The following is a 21,780-nucleotide window of genomic DNA, read 5'->3' as shown; positions in this document are numbered from 1 at the left end:
TATTACTAAAGAAAGTAAGGTTATATTCGCTACTAGAAGACTAAGAGGTACTGCTCTTAAATAGTTTAAACTAATACTTTAAGACTTCGTTAATAATCTAGGCAATATATCCGTTAAGACTAATAGTATTATAAATGACTACAATTACTTTAAAAACTCTATATTTTCAAGTCTTTAGCGCTACTAATAAAGAAAGAGAAGCCGAAGACTAGCTTAAGAGACTCTAATAGATAGGATCTATATCTAAATACGCTACTAGGTTCTTATAAATTACCTCTAAGCTACCTTAAGAACCTAGCTACCTTATATTAGCCCTTTATAATAGTATAAAGGAAGAAGTAAAGGATAAGATCTATAAGATAGATCGACCCTATAACTTAGCTATATATATTATAATAGTAACTAAGATTAATAATCGCTAATATAACCGACGACGCGAGAAGAATAAAGGAAACTATAACTTCCCTCACTCTTATAGTTAAAATAGTAATAACTTCTAATACTATTAAGTAAACTAAAGAAAACTATAATAATAGTAAAGTACTATATTTAGTTAGTACGCTAGACTAATAGAACTAGATATAATATATAATAAATTAAAAGAAACCTATTATAATTGCGGCAAGAGGGGCCACTACGCCTAGGAATGCTAATAAAAGAAGAAAAATTAGAGACCTATATAAGAAGGGAAATATCTTAATACCCTTACTAACTAAGCACGAAGTAGTAATAATACCGTTACTAAGAAACACGAACTTCTCTTATAGATAGTATACTATAATAATAGCTATAGAGTCTATATAAGCGATAAAAATAGAAGTAGATAGTACCTATAAAAGCTAAGAGAGAAACGAGCCCTCGCTATAATAGAAAGATAACCTATTTAATGCGAAAACGCTACCTTAAATAAAGTAACTATTAAAAATAAACTATAAGAAGGATCTATACTTAAAGAATTTATTAATTATTCTATCTCTAACTCGATAGGAATAAGTAAGGCTAAATAATTTAAATAAGATACTAATAACCTAATAGATAAAATTAAACTATTAGTTAATACTAATAAAGGAAGAATAAGTAACTAGATCTTATAATAAATAAACGAACTCTATAAATACTATATCTATAATAATAAAAGTATAATAGAAAGCCGAGTATTATATAAGATTAGTAAGATTTTCTAGACTACTAACCCCTACACTCTAGAAGGAATAAGGACCTAGGGATAGATTAAGATAAAATAACGATACGTAAGGGATCAATACCCGCTAAACTATACTTAAGAAATTAAAGATTCCCTAATAAAAGGATTAGGAATTACTAATATTAATAAAGTACCCGCTAATATTTAAAATAGATAGGTTAATTAATAAATAAATTTATTTTATAAACACTATATCGAGAAGGATAGACTACGCGACTATATTATCTAAGAATAACTCGTTTAGATTCTATAACGAATAAACCCCTATACCCTCTTAGGTAATAGAAAAAATAAATAAGACGAACTATAACTCCGCTATAGTAAGAAGATATACCTATAAAATAATAACGACCTTATTAGATAATGCGATAAAAACTATATAGATAACTATAAAGGATACTAGTACTATAAAGAAGAAAAGGAATTTTACTAATGAATTAAATAAATAAGATAAGGGAACCCTAATGTCGCTATATAAACTAATAATATAAACTAAAACTATAATAGTATTTAGAGAAACGATAAACGTTATCTATAATAGGGCTATAGAATAACTAGGAATACCTAATAACCCTAAGTGCTAACTAAGCAATTAGAAACCTAAAAATAGTATTAGAAGTCTAGATCTAGGGATATTATATATAAGCACTATTAGATAGTATTGCGATAGGTAACTATATTTCCCTAGTAGTAGTTAACTAATACTAGCTATTATAGAATTAGAAAATCGAACTATATAAGCTTTTTAATATTAAAGGAGGAATATTTAACTATAATAATAGGAAAGTAGATAAAGAGACTAATTAACTCTTTATAGCTACTTAAGGATATTAAGATAAAGTTATTTTTAATATAATAGACTTATCTAGGTATAATCTAATTTTAGGTTACCTATAGTTAGTAGAAAGTAACCCTATAATTAACTAGCGTACTAGCTAGCTATAGTAAGAAAAGGACACTAAAGCGCGATAGTATTATAAAAGATTAGAGAAGATAAATTTTTATAGTAACTTAACTAATAGAGAGGATCTAAGAGTAGACTATAAGCGAGATACTTTAATAATAATATTAAATATAGTAATAATAGCTATAGTAAGAACTAATATAGATTACTAACCTAGAATATACTATAAATAAAATATAAAATATAATAAAATAATTATAAAAAATGATAAGACTTATTATATAATACTTAAATAAAGTTAATTAATAACTCTAAAAATAAAGAAAAGAAGAAAACGAGCCTAAGCGGTCTAACGATAGACTCGCGAATATCTTATAGGAATATTAAAAATATAATAGATTATTTAAAGAGGAACTTAAAACTAGTTTACTATTATATATATAATAAGACTATAAAATTTACCTTAAGGATAGAACTATAATTAAGTTCTATAAACTCTATAACCTTAATAAGAAGTAACTTAAAATACTATATAAATATATTAATAATATACTATATAAAGGCTCTATTTAAACGTTTAAATTAGAAGTAGGTTACCTTATTATATTTATTTTAAAGAAGAATAGAAAACTATAGCTAGTTATAGATTATAGATAGCTTAACGAAATTACTATTAAAGATCGTATACTATTACTACTTATTATAGAACTATAAGATCGACTCTATAGTAAGAGGTTCTTTATAGCTCTTAACCTAAAGGGAGTATATAATCTTATCTAAATTAAAAAAGGAGATAAATAGAAAACTACTTTTTATATAAAGTTTAGACTATTTAAGTATTTAATAATACCCTTTAAACTTATTAATACTTTAGCTACTTTTTAAAGAATAATTAATAATATACTATAAGAGTACCTTAATATCTTTATTATAGCTTATCTAGATAATTTCCTAATCTTCTTAAATACCCTTAAAGAATATTAAGAATATATCTATAAGGTACTTTAAATACTATAAGATATAAAACTACTTATTAAACTAGAAAAATATTATTTCTATATCTAAGAAGTTAAGTTCTTAAGATATATTATTATATATAACGAAATTAGAATAGACCTTAAGAAAATCGAGTTAGTACGCGACTAGCTAATACTTAAGAACGTTAAGGATATTTAATCCTTTACTAGATTCGCTAACTATTACTAATAATTTATTAAAAACTTTAAGAAAATCGTAATACCCTTTATAAATATTATTAAAAGAATATAAGAGTTTAAGTAAATAAACGATTACTAAAAGGCTTAACTAACTTAAAGAAATTATTATTTCTAATATTATATTTATAATATTTAACCTTAAATAGTAAATTAAACTAGAAATAGATACTTTAAACTTTACCTTAAGAGTATAAATCGTATAAAGAGATAAAGAAAGATAGTTATAATTAATTACCTTCTATTTAAAGAAACTTTATAGCGCTAAACTTAACTACCTAATATATAATAAAGAATTCCTTACTATTATTAATTTATTTAAAGAATTTAAGCACTACTTAATTAGAAGTAAGTATAAGGTTAAGGTATATATAGATTATAAAAATACTACCTACTTTATAACTATATAAGAACTTAATAAACGATAACTATAATACGCTAAGTATCTAGTTAACTTTAACTTTAAGATTATCTATAGGAAAGGATTAGAAAATAGAAGAGCTAACGCTTTTAGTAAAAGACCTAACTATAACACTAAAGAACTAAGGGCATTAGGATAACTCCTATATACTAACGATAATAGAAATCTTAAATATTATATATTAAATATATTAATATTTATTATTAAGCCTAATAATATAATTACTAAAGAAATCTATAATATTATAAAAGAATAGAAGCTAGATAATTATCTAAAGGATATTAAACTAAAATAACTACTAATCTAGAATAAATAAATATAGCTACTACTAGAATTATAAAAGAAAACTATTAGTAATATATATAGCTACTAGATATTAAGACACTAAGGAATATAGAAAACCCTTAATTAAATATAACGAACTTTTAACTATCTTAAGATTAAGAAGGATATAGAAAAAATTATTAAGAATTATAAAATATATATATAAAGTAAGTTAATATAATATAAACTATATAGAGAATTAAGACTATTACTAATACTACTATAGCTATAGGAATCTATTATATTCGATTATATTATAAAGTTACTAGCTTTAAAAGAATTAATAATAAATATAGTATATAATAGTATTTTTATTATTACTAATAGACTTATAAAGTATAGGTACTTTATACTATATAAGGAGGCGTTAGATATAGAGGAACTTATATATACCTTCTTTAAGATTATTATTAGTAACTATAGATTGCCTAAAGAAATTATAACTAATAGAGGAATAATATTTACTTTAAAATTTTAATAAGCCCTTATAGTATAACTTAGATTAAAATATAAACTTAATATAGGATATTACCTTTAAACGAATAGTTAGATAGAATAACTTAACTAAACTCTAGAATAATATCTATAGTATTATATTAACTATAAATAAGACGACTAGGTATTAAAGTTACCTACTATATAACTTATATATAATAGCTTAATTATAGAATTAACCTAGATTATATTAATATACATTAACTATAGATTTAACCTAGAAGTATATTAAATAATACTATTAGGACTACTTATAGAAAAGGCAATACTTAATACTAACTAATTATAATTATTATATTCCTAGATATAGAAAGAACTTTCCTTTATTCGCTAAAGAATAGTAAAATACTATAACTAAAAAAGATTAAAGGGACTAATCTTTAAGAAAGGGGATATAGTCTACTTACTTTAATAAAATTTTTAAATAACTTAATTAAGTATAAAACTTAACTTTAAGAAAATTAAACCTTTTAAGATTAAAGAAGTAATTTTAAATACTAACTATAAATTATTACTACCCTCTATAATAAGGATATACCCTATTTTTTATATTTTACTATTATAATCTATATTATAAAACGTAAAATAATAGTTATATATCGAGGTATATAAAGAAGAATATAAAGCTAAATAAATTATTAATAAACGAGAAATATAAAGAGAAATATAATATTTAGTTAAATATAAAGGATATAATAACGCTAAAAATATATAAGAACCTATAAAATACCTTAAGAACTACCTTTACCTTATACGATAGTTTTATTAGAACTATTTAGACCCCTAGTAGATAAAGATAACTCCTTAGTAATACCTATACTAATAAAAAATAATAGAGTTAACGCTACGTTATTAGGTAGTAAGAGCGGATTAATTTTAATATTTAAAAATAAACCCCTACTTAATAGAGGACGCTCTTTAATAATATACTATACTATACGCTCTATCTCCTCCTTTTCTATACGTTCTAACTCCTTTACTAAATTAATACTATAAGATACTACTTATATTATCTTCTTAAACTATAACTTCTTTTATTTTTAAAGACGCTTAACTTTCGCGTTTATTTACTAATAAGCCTTAATTATCTCCTCCTCTATATAACGACGCTCCTCCTCGGCCTCTTTAAGGTCTAACTCGAGCTTAGAGTAGTTTTTTATAAGCTTCTATAGTTATAAGAGGGACGGACTAGAAACGTTATAGGACGCCTTATTAAAACGTACGCACTTAGCGTATTAAGAAGAGTTCAACTAAGAAACCTAATAGGAGGATAGACTACGATCTTAATAGAATGAATACAAAGGCATTTCGATAGAATTTCTAAGTATTATCTTAAGAAGATAAACCTTTCGATTTTTAGCGTCTATAGACGATTTTTAAGAACGTTTAGTAATACGGCTAGATATAGTAATATAAAGAAAGAAACTTATAGAATAACCAATAGGTAAGATAAGAACGTTTATATATAATCTTAAGATAAGATCTTTAGAAGAGGGGCATTATATTACGGCCCGTTATATAACCTTTACGTATACCCTATATCTTCTTCCTTATTTATTATTACTATACCTACTTATATATAACACTACGATCGCCTATTTCTAAATAACGATTATTACGATCGTTCTTAAGATCGTAGCGATTATAGAAGTAATTATTATAATTGCCTTAAGGACCTCGGCGATTACCTAGTATATAGTTAACCTTATTTCTATAGTCTAGTTACTCTTTACCTAGCTATTAATAATATAGTTAACGCTTCTCCTAAAACCCTAGTTCCTTTTAGTAGTAGCACCTACGACTATAACTGCCTATTGCTTAGTACGACATCCTAACTATCTCGCTAATATAAAACGACATTATCTCTATCTACCCTATAGCTTAGAGTTGACCCTAACGTTACAATACTACTAATACACTTACATTAAAGGTAGGTAAGGTATTATATAGTATTAGGTTCTTATCTCAAATTACAGTAATAGACTTAACTATTTTATAGTTAAGTCTCGCTTACTTAAGCTATATATTGGTTTTCTATAATAATTGCTCTTTACTAAAAATAAACTAATTAGCCCTGCTTAATAATTTATTAATCTTAGCCTTTTATATATTATAAAATATAAAAATATAAAAGTAAATAATATATTTTAGTAAATCTTCCATTTATATAGTAACTAGTTTAGAGGTGTTTTAGGAGTGGGTGCGTCGGCCAACTAACTAATTGTTAAAGTCGATCGATAGACTGGTTTACCGGGACCTTCGTTTTGTAGATAAGTGACGAGCATGGAAGGGCTGTACGTCGTAGTTTGATGCACAACTACCACCCTCCCAGAACGAACCATCCACCTTAAAGTCTCTGGCTATCTCGATCTAACCTTGCTAAGTACGAAGTCGAATTTCTTGTTGCCGCAGGAAATAAGCAAACATTAGCAATAGTAGCGTATGGTCGCCTCAATTTCAACAGTGCGAAGGAAAAGGAGCAGGGGGACCAATAATGGTTAAAAAAAAGAAAAAAGACAAATTCTTTGTAATTCTGTAGCGTCCCTCTTCTCCAGTCATCGTCTATGGACGCCCCTCCCCCCCCCCCCCCCCCCCCCCCCCCCCCCCCCCCCTCTCGCTCTGTACGCGTACATAAGTCTGTTCCTATGCGTCTGGCCATTTTGCGACGACAACGACAACATAAACTGTCTTCAATGCCACGCAGGTAACACCATCTAACATTGTCCACCAGGGCTCCACTGTCTTCGAATTCGGCAGCCTTGTTCGCCCAGACTACAGCATGCGCTGTTATTCGTGACAAGCCAATGTGCTACCTCTAGATTGCAATCATAAAGACGTTTCGTCTTGTTCAACTTTGCGAGACCATCCATCTCTCTCAGCTCTACGGGCTGCACACAACGCGCGCCTACACCATATCAAGGCCGATAATAGCACAGCAAACCTGTACAAGTATTTCCATACTGCCGTCCTCCAACGATAATCTACGCTATCATTAACAACATGGACGACGATAGCGGCCAGACTCCCTCTGTCCACAACCCCTCCAGTGGCACCACTCCCCAAGGAGCTTCCACCAACTCGGGTACGCCTTCGCAGAGCCACCTTACCCCTTCTGCTACGGGAGCTTCATCGACGGCCTCACAGCCATCTGGTCAGGGGGGCTCGTCTGCTAGCCAAAGTTCCAAGCGTAAGCGCGGACTTGGCATCGTTACCCCCAACGCTTGCACTGAATGTCGCAAGAAACGAGCCAAGGTGTGTTATTTCCTTTTCGTGATTTGCTTCAGCGTGACATTGCCGATGTGCACCGCTTTTTGCCAAAGGAGCACGCTGACATATACACTGCTGCAGTGCGACGGACGAAAGCCTTGCGGACGGTGTCAGGCTCAAAGAGAGGCCGACTGCGTTTACGAAACCCCTATCCGACAGTCCAAAGAGCACCTTCGAACGGAAATTGAATCGCTGCGCCATAGACAGCGATCTAGTGATACAGTGATTTCCGCCCTCGTGCGACCGCAGTTATGGGAAGAGGTCCTGAACCGCTTGCGCGGCGGCGAGTCAGTCGAAAGCATATCGGAATGGCTCGGAGGACCAGTATCCCCCCAGGCTGTTGGTAGCGGCAGCAGTAGCGGTCCTCTCCCTGTTCCGATCCGACAGATGACCGGAGTAAGGCCCGAATCCTGCACGACGCCTCTGCCCGACTTCACCCGCCCCACCACGATTACCCTCACTGCCAACAATCTCGGTGTCGGCGGGCTCCCTGGTGTGGTTGCCACTGAACGTCAGTTGCAGCAACCACCATCCATACGTGGTAGCCCCTGGGCTACGTCCAACCATAACGGCTCGTACACGGAGCCCATGAGCTGGACCCTGGACGTGCCCGGCGGTGGCGCCGCGCCACCTGAGGTTGTGCACTGGGGCGACCATGATCGGCGGCAGTCTCTGCCCGCCACGATGCCGCGCTTTCACGGGCTAAAACAGATCTTGTCGCCCTGGGACGAACCAGATATTATGTCTACCCAGACTACATGGACCAACCTCACCAACGACATCAACCTGGTTCAGCACCTGCTCGCCCTCTACTTCTGCTGGGAGTACCCAACTTTCGCGTCGTTGAGCAAGGAGCACTTCCTGCGTGACTTCCAGGATGGCCGCCCTCGCTTCTGCTCAACCATCCTGGTCAATGCCCTTTTGGCTCTGGGCTGCCGGTTCTCCACTAAACCCATGACGCGGGCCAACCCCAACGACCCTTACTCGTCGGGCGATCACTTCTTCAAAGAGTGCCAGCGCCTCTTCTACCAGGAGACGGATCATCATTCCCTGACCACGATCCAGGCCCTCGGTATTATGTCTATCAGGGAGGCTAGCTGCGGCCGAGACTCGGAGAGTTGGTATTATGCTGGACAGAGTATCCGGCTAGCCATTGAGATGGGACTACATCGCATCTCGGACGAAGGCGATGAGGATGAGCTCGCCGTTCAATCGGCCACATTTTGGGGTGCTTTTGCTTTAGATCAGTGCGTATCCCCGTTCTTCTTTTGTCTTGTTCTTTTGAGCGCCACTAACACAATCGCCATGTAGTGCGTGGTCTTTGGCTACGGGATCTCTTCCCCAGTGCTCGTGCTTCCCACACTTGCCTCCTAAGTCTGCCATCATTGACGACATTGAAGCGTCGTTGTGGGTGCCATATACTGATGATGGTGAGACCTCTTTTCGACAACCCCTCAAGGCACTTCTGGCTAACAATTCTTCCGCTGGTACAGGTGCCTCTTTACTTGAAAGGTGTGAGCAGCCGTCCAACGTACGATCTGTGTACAAATGTTTCTGTGAACTCAGTGAACTTGTTCACCAGTCACTTTACATTTTGCATTCTCCCGGGAGACCCCTGACAGCGAGGGATATGTTGGGTATTTATACCCAGTACCTCAACTGGTACGATCGTATCCCAGAAGTGTTACGGCTAGGTCACAATTTCACCCCTGCCGTCCTGTTTGCCCAGTAAGTCACCAATTATACTCCTTTGAAACAACATCTCCCACTGACGATTGGTGCACAGCATGTACTATCACTTCGCCATCCTCCTTCTCTTTCGACCCCTGATCAAGTTACGGATTTCCGGGTCCACGGTGACGCCGCGCGATGTGTGCTGTCAAGCAGCCGATGCCATCCAAGGTTTACTCCGTTCGTACTCACAACTGTATACTTTACGTCGAACCCCGTCATTCGTTCCTTATTTCGTCTTGACATCAGCCATTATGCACCTTGCCATTGGCGCAGTGTCGGATCCCGACACGGTCCCTGGGTCCTCAACAACCGAAAAGATGGAGTCAGCAGCCAAGATGGACCCGAAGGTGTCTGCATCACTGAGACAAGGAATATCGGATCTGACTGAAATGGCCCCCTGCCACCAGTTTGCCGAGCAGGCCCTTAACATCTTGCGGTACATTGCCAAGAAGTGGAACATTGACGTCAAGATTTATGAGAGCGACCCCCCGACTGACTACGACCGGCTCGTCAAACCTTACACTAGCAGTCTCAACTTCTTTGCCCCCGACGTACGCGAGGAGGATTTTTTGCGCGACTGGGGTAACAGGCCGCCGCCCACTGAAGATTCAGTGGGTGACGGCACGTCGACGTCGCTTCCCAAAGCCGCTGATAACCTCGGGAATCCGCTGTGTTGGCCTTTTCCCATGCAGGGTAGACCCATCCTTCCCATCGGGAAGGAACTGGAGCAGGCGGGATTTGCGCCGTTGTAATGGCGGATCATTTGTACTTATATACGACTACATTGGATCGACATGTGCGACACTACACTTAGTCTAGTTGTTTAGCGAGGGAATAGCTGTGTGCCACTATCATTGGGTCGCGGCTTTGTTCTATGATTATGCTTTTTAAGGGTAAATGTACCACGGACTGACCTATACACTGTTCATCTCTTTTGTCCCTTATGCTTGGATATTGACCATCATGCCCTGATGCCGTGTGTGTTCAAATGTGCATACTGGTGATAGTTATGATTACAGGTCAATCCCACCCTAATGTACTGGTATAGTGAGCCGCACATGCTAGACGATTATATAAGAGCTACATGAGAGAATCAGTCAATTATCGAGAAAAAGTATTCCGTTCAAATAACGGTGCATACAGCGATTCACTCAACGTCAAAGAACGCCCGAATGACCTGGTAGTTACACAGTACAGGGTAGTCAAGCTTCATATGGAAGCTGCGCCCCGTGCCTCGGCACATGATAGGGAGGATGCGCTAGCAAAAAGCAAGAGCGTCATCCGTTTTGGGCCGACAGTCCACCAGGTGTGGCGCCACTACCTCTTCATCTCAATACCTTGGTATCCTCCATCTCATCGGGCCTTCTTAACAAGAAATCGTGTTTCCATCGGACTGCCGTTGTGACGGCGTGACTGCTTCTGAAACAAAGAGGCAGCCTCGCTTTACGCCGTAACGATGGCGTCGCCCGTCGCCGCCGCCGTCGCACACACTCAGGCCACGACCAAGTCGTCACGCAAGACACTGGGCCTCGTCATGGCGCTCCCGCCTCAGTGGTTGGAGATGTACGAGGAGTTTATCACGAAGAATGCGGGCCAGGTCTCGCAGATTGAAAGTGCTCTGCGCAGCCTGACGTACATTATTCCTGGTATGTACTTGCAACTCTAACAGCGCTTGCCTGTACGCGCTCGGCTCAACTGACTCACGATACAGGTCGTTTTAGGGATGCTGAAATCGCATCAGAGTCGATTCACTCGGGCGTTCAGCTCCTCTCGATGTATCACGACAACCTTTTATCCCGGGCCGTGTCCCGGCTGCCCACCATGTCAATGCCGTCGGCGCACGCGCGATACACACGGGCTTGGAGCCAAAAGAGTCCACTCTACCGCCGCATAGCCATGCTCCTGCAGATGGTGATATATACCGAGATGCTATGTGAGATGACAGCCAAGCGACGTGGTGGGGAACATTCGAGGTGGAGGGTGGTGGTTTTCCTTGAGGCCATTAAGGCCGTCTGCCGTCTACTTCTCCTGCGAGTTACGCGGTTTCGCCCCCTAGTAACACCGTCCCTTCCCGAGAGGGAGCCAATCCCCGAGGACCTCAACGCCAATTTTGATGAGGAGGAGCCCCCCCGGAGCGAGAGCGAGCTGATGGATGAGGTCGACTCGGGCCATCCGCTGCTGGGCAGGGGCCCCGAGAAGTCGCCTCACGAACAAGAGTGGAAGATGCCCCGGACTGGCATGAAGCTGCCATCTCTGCCAAACCCGGGCGACATAAGCGGTTATTTGCTGGGCCGCGTGCTGACGGCCGACGACATTAAGCCGGCCAAGAAGCTGCTGAACCAACTTCAAGGTAGCGGGCAGGCCGCCGAGATCCTCCACATCCTCGCTCCGCTCATCTACGCGATGGCACTAGCGCGCAGTTCCAGCCGCAAGTCGTGGACGCCATGGCTGCTTGGCCTGTCAATTGAGTACGCAGCGCGACAGCTGAGGGACCGCAGCCTGCGCACCACGTCATTAGAGCGTGACGAATGGAACAAGCGAGGTTGGGGCATGGCTTGGTGGATGATGCGCGGCGCTTTCTATGAGAACCTGACCAAGAACGTGGTTGGTGGTGTCACCAACCGCATGCCCGGTTTCATTGCCGGAATCCTCGAGGATTACGAATATCTCTGGGACAACTACTACTTTAGCACCAGCCACTAGAGTGGTCAGCCTGTGCAAAATACAAGGAGAGAGAGAGATGCAGAGAGAGAACCTGAATCTTCATAATATGAGCATACACCACAGGGCATATCATCCATTTCTCTCGTCTCCTGCGACGAACCCCCACCCCCCGCGGGTACAGCGGACATGCACAAGTTGAAAGGCTTTGGCACAGTTGTTTTAGCTTGCGGCTGAAATATTAAAGCCGTATTTTCCAGCTCAAAGACCCATGTCCATTCTAGCACCCTTCACAAAACCACAAGAGAAAAAGCAACGGGTCCTTTTACCGAAACACATACGATACACGAGGAGAAACAATAAAGTAAAGAAGGGTGTGTGGAAAACCTTGTCATTGCTCCTACAAGTCATCTGAGGGAGTGCACAACGCAGAGTATCAAAGTACTAATCAACAATATGAGTCGAAGATGACGTGTGTTTGCCTGACTGCCAGTGACTTTGACTGCAATTTCTTACAATGTGTCACGTTGTGGGACGAAAAGAAGGGCCACTAGATTAGAGGGATAACGCAGCGTCTGTTCCTGGCGTCTTGGCACGTATACGGAATATATGCAGTATTATGCCAACGGGGTGAGACTACAAAGGAGGAAACTATGAAGGTATGAGAAGAACAGAAAGGAGGTGCTGTGCAAATAACTGTTCGTAAGTGATAGAGAAGGGCAGAGTTATGGAAAGTAGGTATATGAGCACCTGATGTATGCAACGAGGGGGGATGGATCTCAACTTACCCATGCGAGTTCTCCTTTATCAACACAACTCCTTTCGCATTTTTGTTTTGTATTTCGATTTCAATCTATTATTAGAACGCAATGATGATATACCTGTAATAGTTGATAACATTAAACCCGTATTATCAAATCAATATGGCTATACATACTAGACAGAATCAGGCACGTAAAGCCGTCAAGAGTGGGCCAACACAACACAACACAACACAACACACACACACACATACACACACACACATGCAATGGCATGGGGCCTTTGCCTTTCGGATGTCCTTCCCTCGGACCTTTCGGTCAATGCCGTGCCCCAGCCACGTTGCATGAAAATGCCCGGCTCCTACATCTCTACCATGGGCTCGTTTCTGCGTGTAATTGCGGTTAGACAGTAAACCAAAGGCACAGGGCAGTCGGACTACACTCTCGGTGTGGGCTTCTCTTTCAGACTTGCCCACCAGGGCCTTTTTCCTCAAAGACGTAAGCGGAGCCTTTGGGTGAACAGATGACTATAATGCCACAACGTATGCCCTCTTGGCAGGGCGGCACAATGATGGCACTCTCGAGTGGTTGCGGGATAGGGTTACGGAATTTTTATTGTAAAATGATATCCTCTCCTTCTAATACGTTGTCTTTTATGACATAAGACCTATGGCACATTAAATAGTTGGAAGGTGCTGATTGACGATGACAAAGTTGGCAAGTCGAAGAACTGGGACACTCCGACTTAAACCTGTCATGTGTTGTTGCATGGCCCAGCTTATAGTCTCACTAACAAGAACAAGAGTGAGAGAAACTACGACTTTTAAAATAAATGGATTTGCATGGCCGTTGGCAGCCATCCGAGTTGAAACACTCTAGCGCCCGGTTGGGATCAACAAGCGAAGGGTTGCTGGCTAGGGTCGTTTCAGGTATACCGGCGTTTTGAAACTTTGTCTGCAGGAGTATATGATAATACTTCGTTCACACGCGTCGTAATGTATGCGGAGAGAGTTGGAAGAAACAAACGCTATAGTTGTAGAGATTCTCTAGGTTGGGCGCTCGCTGATGGAGAGGAAGGTGGTGATAGCTTCGACTCGTATATCGAGTACGAGTACCTGTACACGTACACATTACATGCAGAGAAGAGGAAAATACACCAATGTACCAACGATAACGGCATCCATGTTTAGAAATAATAGTAGAGCAGTATTATAGCTTCACGTGTTGATAAAATGCATCATCTTCGTCGTAATACTACACTCTGCATAGGCGAAGAACAACTACGTCGCATCGTTACGGAGTAATAATACTTCTACATCTTACACATCTTACTCGTACACCAACATATACTTGTACAAGCACCAGCATTCCCCTCAGAGTAGCACGGCTAGCAAAAAGACGACAAGGATGGAGACAAGGGGAGGGGGAGGGGGGGACCGTCCCCCACATCAGAGTCACAGAGTATGCTGCTTTCTGATGCACGTAATGCTCGTGCCCCGATCAATATCCCACTTGATGACTTAGCAATATTATCCGTCCGTAATGAATCCGATATCACTGAAAACAACATTTTCTCTTCTCCTCTTCTTGAATACGACGGCAAAGCTTATTCTTTTACGTCCCAAGGCCTCGTGCCGAATATTGCCCTCGATGATAGAGTAGGGTGTTAATGGATGTATTAATAGCGGAGATTTCGCCCCAAGACGGGTTGAATGAGATATTACTCCGTCTATTGTGTAATATATAGTAATATCCGCGGTTATGCCCAGAGCTAGAAGACAGCAAAAGAGCAGAACAAGAGGACAAGGATGGGATATAATAGGCGCATTACCTGGCCCATTTCGTGATAATCGTTATTCATACGAGGAAGCGATCCTCCACTCAACTTTTTCCATGATGCGTACTCCATATTACTACGAAGAAATTCTCTCGAGTTTCGAGGTCTAGGGGAGACAGGGGAAATTACGCGCGTTGAACAGGGCTTACGGAGCATCTCGTAGATTGTTGGATAGGGGATCGAGGAACAGCTGATGTACTATGTCGTACTCTGCAGGGCACGGTATTGCAATCTTTGATATTACTAGTGCTACTAGTATTAACTAGTATTACAACTAACACATAGTAGAGATTGTAGTAGTCAAAGTAGTACTCGTAGTTTTCCGGATACTACGACGTGCAAGCACTAGTTGATGTTCAAGACCCATCCCCCCTGTACCAGCTAACTGGGTCGATTTCACTTGTCGAGTGACAATGATGGGAAAGATTAGACCCGTGATCCTCGTACTTGTAGTATTGATCTGTATTTTTGCCCGTACTGAGTAAGAAAAAGAAGGGGGCGGGAGGGGAAAGCGCAACAAGGGTTCAAATATTACCCACATCGGCATGTAGATGGTTGGCCGGGATCAGGTAAATTACGGAGCATATTACACTAATCGTACGAGCATTATTATACTCAACTCGGCAGTGCGTAACTTGTGACAGTCACTTGTTGTTGTATTGTATAACGCCGGTGCATTCCTCGTGGGTCAAAGGGCGCAGACACTTGTTACTTGGCTTAGAGACTAATACGGCTACTATCACGTAGTCTTATGGGCAGTATCAAGGAGGATTAGTACCAGCACAATAAGGTCCTGGAAGAGTATGAGTACGCATTTAGGGGGCAAGAACCAGTGCCGGGCGGGAAGGAGCAGCCGAGGCACAGGTACGAACTTAATAATCCACAATTAAGGAAGTGTCAAAGACAAAGGGACAGCGCGATAGCTCGTGTGGCAAAGGTCGAGGCAACTACGGAGTATGACAACACGGGTCATGATAAGGGCTTAATAGGAGAGTCTTGGTATTGGCATATGTGTATTTTGAAATTGTAAATACTGGCAGAATGAGCACCGACCGAGGTACTCTAGTCGCGTTAATTCGGAACCACTTTTTGTCATCACTCCATACTCAGACACAGCCACAAGAAGGAGAAAAGAAGGGGAGAAGGAAGGATAAGTAATCTGTAGAGTTAGGGAATGATGTATTACTATCATATCGGTTACGTGGTATTAATAGCACCCAGACTACAAAGCGTAATACTTATATAATACTATTGTAATACTCTGTATTACAGCGTTATTCTGTAATGATTTTACTAAATAGAGGAGCGCCATATTGTGATAATATGACCTTGGTATTGCACTTGGCTAATTTGGCTTTAGTTCGTTGCAGAAAACGTATTAGCGCCGGTGACAACAATGTTACGCTGTACAATTAAGGGGAAGTTGAGGGGTTCCATCTCCATCCGCGGGCGTACCGGGGCATGATCCGATGCCTTCATCATCGTACAAGTTGTACATGTAGTACCCAATTAACGCATACTTGGATAGAACAAGAGTATACGAGCGGCGTAGCGCACTTGAACTCTGCAGGCTCTTCTTACATCGTACGTCTTATAATACGAGTACTTGTATGGATGGGAAGTGTTGGGTGCCCTGGAGTGTAAAAAAGATTGTGGAGAGGACTCGTCGGTCCTACAGGCTATCATTCACCATGAATGGGTGTTATTATTGGATATGCGGAGTTAATACCCGTTGATATCTGCTCTTTGAACTCTCGTACTGGCTTGAGAGAGTTGGGTATCGTGCTGTTAATTCAGCAAGATAGATGAACATGTGATGTGATCTAGATCGGGAAAGACCAACATACATATTTCTCCCAATGTCTCTCTTTTCCTTGTTTCGCAGTGAGATGGTAAAACAGATACACCACTGCTCTGTACGAGTAATTATAGAAAGATTGAACCCTTCACATCTGTGCAGGTATACAAGTAGTAGGACTATGGTGTACTCCGGTATGAGAAGGACAAGAGAAGAACACAGGGTCCTACGGATACAACCTCGTTTGCTAGATGACGCCATAAAAAAAGGTGGCAGCAGCTAAATACTCCGTAGTAAGTTACGGATTTAGAGTACTTGTACTCGTACGGAGCAGGAGTAACATAGGTATATGTAGATAAAGATGGAAGCTCTCTCTCGGAGAACAATACCAGCTAAAAATATATGTTCACGCCACCATAATAAGAAGAGCCGGAAGGGCTGTCAGTATAAGTATCACGTCTACATATTGTACGCGTTGTGGTGACAATGATTACAAAATAATACATTTGGATATACTACTGCTCTTTATATATGTAATACATGCCTTAACACTTCTATTCGCAAGTTGGGGTTGGGGTTGGCGCTGGTGCTAAAATAACGTAGCCCATGGCTGCACTGAACTACAATGGATTGCGCTACTGCAGCAAAGCACTGCAGCACACTGCAGGAGCATACATGTACTGCACTGTCATATTATCCGTACCTTCCGCCAGGCACACATGTCAGGGGAGGTGGCGAATATTCAAAAGGTACCTACAGATGGAAAGAAGGAAAGAAGGAAGGACCGAGGAGATGACGAGACGAGGGACAGAGGAACATGGCTCCTTCGTCCAGTGCTCACATGCTACTGCGTAATACTCGTACTTGTGATCCTCTAGTCGTAATGTTGTGATCGTAGTAATTGTAGTTTCGTTACCACTGTGAGTATTACCACTAGTAATACTCCGTATTAGTAGCTGTACTTCTAAGTATTAAGTCGCATTGCCTTTCTGCAGCCAGCCGGCATACAGAACACGGTGCATTAGTAGTAGTAGTAGTAGTAGTACATGTAGTATTATCATTACTCTGTACAGGATGCGTCTCATAGAAAGGCAATCTGCAGTGTCTGTCTATGGCCCCCGCGGGTGTTCCTTCCTTTCCCGTGGCTCCGTACCTTTTCTCCGTATTGTATTTTTTTTTCTCTCTCTCTTCCAGGCTCCTCCACCTTCCACTTCCACTTCCCCTGGCCCCTGACATCCCTGTCTCCTTGTCTGCCCCCAATCCCTGTGAATCCACATCGTCACCAAGGCGGCAAGGCCCCAAGACTTCTCTCAAAGCCCACACACACTTTCTCTCATACATACAGGTACTCGTACTCCGTAATACTCGTACACACACGCACACGCGCACACACCATTCCGCGTCTCTCGCACCAAAGTCGGTTATACTACAGATTACACCACCACACGTACCCCGACCTCCCGTGCTACTGTGACTGGGGGAAAAAGACGCCAGGGGACAAAGCCGACAAAGACTCTGTCAGGGGTGCTCGATGGGGCCCGCTGCAAAGCACAGAGACCCCCGACAAGAAAGCCATCTCGTTTGATGAGCTTGAGCAATACGGGCCGGGGGTTTCCTCTTTTGGTTCCTATGGTGCCCAGGTACCACCATAACCATCAGTCAACTGCCCACGGGCCGCCACTACCAAAACACTCCTAAACTACTGTCCTCCTCCCTTTCTTCTTCCTGGCTTGCTCTCACCGTCCATCACCGTTCGGCCCGCCCGTCGCCAAACCTTCACCTGAACTGCCTGGGCGTCGCCATCAACACTATCGTTGCCAGCTTCGCTACGTTCGTCCACTCGTTCAATCCATTTTCTTCATTATTCTTTGACAGGATTTCTTATTGGCCCTTTTTTCCCGCCTTTTTCCCTATTTTTGTAGCCTTTGCTACACCACTGTCGCTACCATCAATTCGCCCCCCTCCCCCCTAACCGCCTCTCGCGCCGCGCGCTCAATGTGAGAGCCATGGATTCGAACCCAAGTCAATCACCGCACATGCCGCCGCCGGCGCAGCAGCAGCTACAACAGCAACCGCAAGATGTTCTTGCCGAGGCCAGAAAAAACTTGCAGGTCTTGATAGACTCAGGCATGTCTCGGGACCTTCTACACCAGCTCGTCGACGGCAGCCCAACGCTACAGTTTAACTTTCCCGTCCAATCGTCGCTCCCTCAACTGCCCTCTCAGTCTCATCAAGGACAGGTCCAGCCGCCGCCGCCGCCGCCGCCATCGCTTGCCCCCCCTCCGCCTCCGCCGCAATGTCCTCCACCTCCAATTCCCACAGCTCAACAGCAGCAGCAACAGTCATCGTCACCACAGGCTGCCCAGAGCCCGCAACATGTCTTGTCTCCTTCCGCGACGCCGACTCCAACCCTTCCATCCTCGCATGCTGCCCCTGAGGTCAAACCCGACATGCAACTTCCCAGCGATGTTCCCCGTACTTGCTCGACGACTTACAATAACACCGCCGCGACCTCGCCTTCGTTTGCGCCTACGCCCAACGATGGGAGCCATTTTGCAGCCATGATGGCCTTCCCAGGTGCAGCTGCTCCCTTTGCTCACCGCCCACGGATCTCCGTTTCGTCGACTAGCTCCGGCTCTTCTGGCCACGCCTCGGTCTTTTCCAACTTGTCGTCGCACTCGGCCATGTCATGGGCTTCGACCGGGTCGAACTGCACGCCTCGCATGCAGGCGCCCCTGCCCATGCCGCCCAGTATCAACCCTGGAACGGGCACACCTCTTATGAATGGCGGCCAGGTCGGTGCCAGCGGCTCCACCAGCAAGCACAACATCTACTGGTGCACCTCATGCGAGACAAGTTTCAAGCGTAAGTACGACTGGAAGCGCCACGAGGACGAGTTCCATGAGCGGTGGAGGAAGTATCCTTGCCCCGAGCCTGGCTGCAACCGCAGCTTCTGGGGTTCCAACTCGTTTAATCAGCACCACAAGCAGTGCCACGGCTGCACCACCTGCCCCCACGCCGAGAAGGTGGTTAAGTTCCTGAGGAAGCGCAAGTACTGGGCCTGCGGTTTTTGCTCTGCCCTTCACCCCGCCCGCGAACGTCATGTCGAGCACGTTGCCCGTCACTTCGAGTCGGGAATGACAAAGGGGGAGTGGATGCACTCGCGTGTTGTCTATGGCCTCCTCCACCAACCCCTCATTCACGAGGCCTGGGATGCCCTCATAACCAGCAAGCATTCCGAATATGGCCCTCGCCGCCCACGCTTTAGCTGGCACCCCACCAAGACGGGTCGCGCCCAAGGTTTTCTAGAAAAGGAGAACCCTGGCCAGCTGCAAGATCTACTCGAGTTCTTCTCGGGTGATGAGGGCGAGGCCCAGTGGATCGCCAGCGTTGCCTATGACCTAGCCGATATAGTCATGGATAACAGTGGCCAGCTCACGCCTACCCCGTTCCCGACTCACAACCCCATGGCTGCTCCTCCTTCCTACCAGGATCCTCGCATGTCGTTTGCCTCGATGCCGCCTCCGCCGCCGCCTCAGCAGCAGCAACAGCCTATGCTGGCGTCGGAACCCAACGCCCACAATCCATACGCCGCAGCCACCTTCCAGCCTCCACCCATGCTCATGGCCTCGCAACCCTTTGCTGGCCCATCGCCTCCGTCATCGGCATCCCACTCCCCGCTGACATCAAACCACTCGCCCATCACTCCCTCACATGCTTCAATAATCAAACAAGAGTCTCAGCAGCCGCAGTCCTTGGCACACGCCGGCGATGGTGGAGACAGCAGCAACATTATGGATTTCGAATATTCCCCTGTACCTCCTGTCTTTGATGAATGGGATAGCATTCACAACCAAGGGATGGACGACCACACCCAGACCCAGGCCCAACATGCTCCTTCTGCTGCCCCCTCTCATTCTCAGTCCGACTGGGGCAACATGATGATGGGATACTTTGGTGATTCACAAATCAGAAGCTCATGAACCATCTCACAGGAAACCATGCCCCAAAACCCCTCTTCTTCGATGCATTGTTTATTCTTGTTCTTTTCATGCCTATTTGATTACCCCTCACTCGAGTCACACCTTACATCATTTCCTTGATTCATGCCAAATATTGACACTTGATATTCGCTCTTCTTTTTTTGTCATATACTCATCGACTTCCCCTCCTTTCCTTTTTCTCATCTCTACCTGTCGATAATGTCTATATACTACCCGACCACGCCACGACGCGCACTTTTGACATTGCGCCAAACGAAATGTCTCTTCCTATTCAGGGGAAAAAAAACCCCTGGATCGCGGCGACAATGATTACCAATGGACTCTGGCCCAACCCTTGTCGTCGTGTATTCTATCAACTGAACTAGCGAAACGGCCAGCGTTTTTTTTCCACATATATTTATTCCTTTTCCTTATTAATATCAAACTTGGGATGGGGTTCCCATTATGCGGAACACACGGAGTTGAGGGCCATGTTTGTTGGATACGGCCACTGCGGACGCTGTACGGAAAAAAAGGTGTAAAGGGCGATAGAGTTAAAGCTTTCTTCCTAATTCCTTGTCAGCCTCTGTCCCGTATTGTTTATAGGTCGTTTAATACGATGCTTTAGAACCTTTTTGCAGAGGGTGAGCCGATTGCTACCGCTATGTAAAGCATTAGGATGGGATTTTTAATAGAAGCACCTTGAATTCATCAGTCTCTCGTATTTAGCCTTCTGTGTGTCGGTCTCATGTGGTGTAGGTAGTCATTATATCATGTCTTGTATCTTATGATTGCAGTTCATGCCATAGGATCTATAACAAGAAGGAGGGAAGAAGGAGAGAAGTGGTGTACTTACTGACTAGTACGGAATAGTTAGTAGTATATACTCAAACAATAGGCTGTGTAAGTCGAACTTCCCCAACAACAAAGAGCCTCTAGCAAAGGATAGTGACATGGCGATCTAACAAAAATTTCATTTCTAAATATTTTGTTTTTAACACCCCTTAGTCAACTACGAATTCTTATAAAAGCCTCGTTTCGTTTCTCCGAAAGCACGGTCGTTTCACAACTATCACGAAGTGCATTGTTGAAAACTTTTCTTTCATTGATACCCCCTTTTTCTTTGATGCTCGTTTATAAATTCCTTCTTCGTAGCCCATTATTTGTGGTTTATTCT

General features: G+C 42.2%; 3 protein-coding genes across 3 annotated transcripts; all 3 read left to right on the top strand.

The window, feature by feature from the left end:
- Positions 1-7,562: 7,562 nt before the first annotated feature.
- Positions 7,563-10,315, top strand: GMORB2_3642 (Fungal specific transcription factor domain; the record flags this gene model as incomplete). Its single annotated transcript, XM_035465618.1, has 3 exons — positions 7,563-9,076; positions 9,141-9,557; positions 9,616-10,315. 3 exons carry the CDS (start codon positions 7,563-7,565, stop codon positions 10,313-10,315), a joined length of 2,631 nt encoding a protein of 876 aa, XP_035318606.1.
- A 704-nt stretch (positions 10,316-11,019) lies between these two features.
- Positions 11,020-12,266, top strand: GMORB2_3641 (uncharacterized protein; the record flags this gene model as incomplete). The annotated part of the gene is made up of 2 exons (XM_035465617.1): positions 11,020-11,209; positions 11,275-12,266. The coding sequence occupies 2 exons, from the start codon at positions 11,020-11,022 to the stop codon at positions 12,264-12,266; spliced, it is 1,182 nt and encodes a 393-aa protein (XP_035318605.1).
- Positions 12,267-18,656: 6,390 nt separating this feature from the next.
- Positions 18,657-20,603, top strand: GMORB2_3640 (ZnF C2H2; the record flags this gene model as incomplete). The annotated part of the gene is made up of 1 exon (XM_035465616.1): positions 18,657-20,603. One exon carries the CDS (start codon positions 18,657-18,659, stop codon positions 20,601-20,603), a length of 1,947 nt encoding a protein of 648 aa, XP_035318604.1.
- Positions 20,604-21,780: the final 1,177 nt, after the last annotated feature.

Source organism: Geosmithia morbida (genome assembly GCF_012550715.1).
Source record: "Geosmithia morbida isolate 1262 chromosome Unknown scaffold_19, whole genome shotgun sequence".
Lineage (NCBI taxonomy): Eukaryota > Fungi > Ascomycota > Sordariomycetes > Hypocreales > Bionectriaceae > Geosmithia > Geosmithia morbida.
Note: the sequence above shows the minus strand (reverse complement) of the source record. Positions and strands in the feature narration are given on the sequence as shown.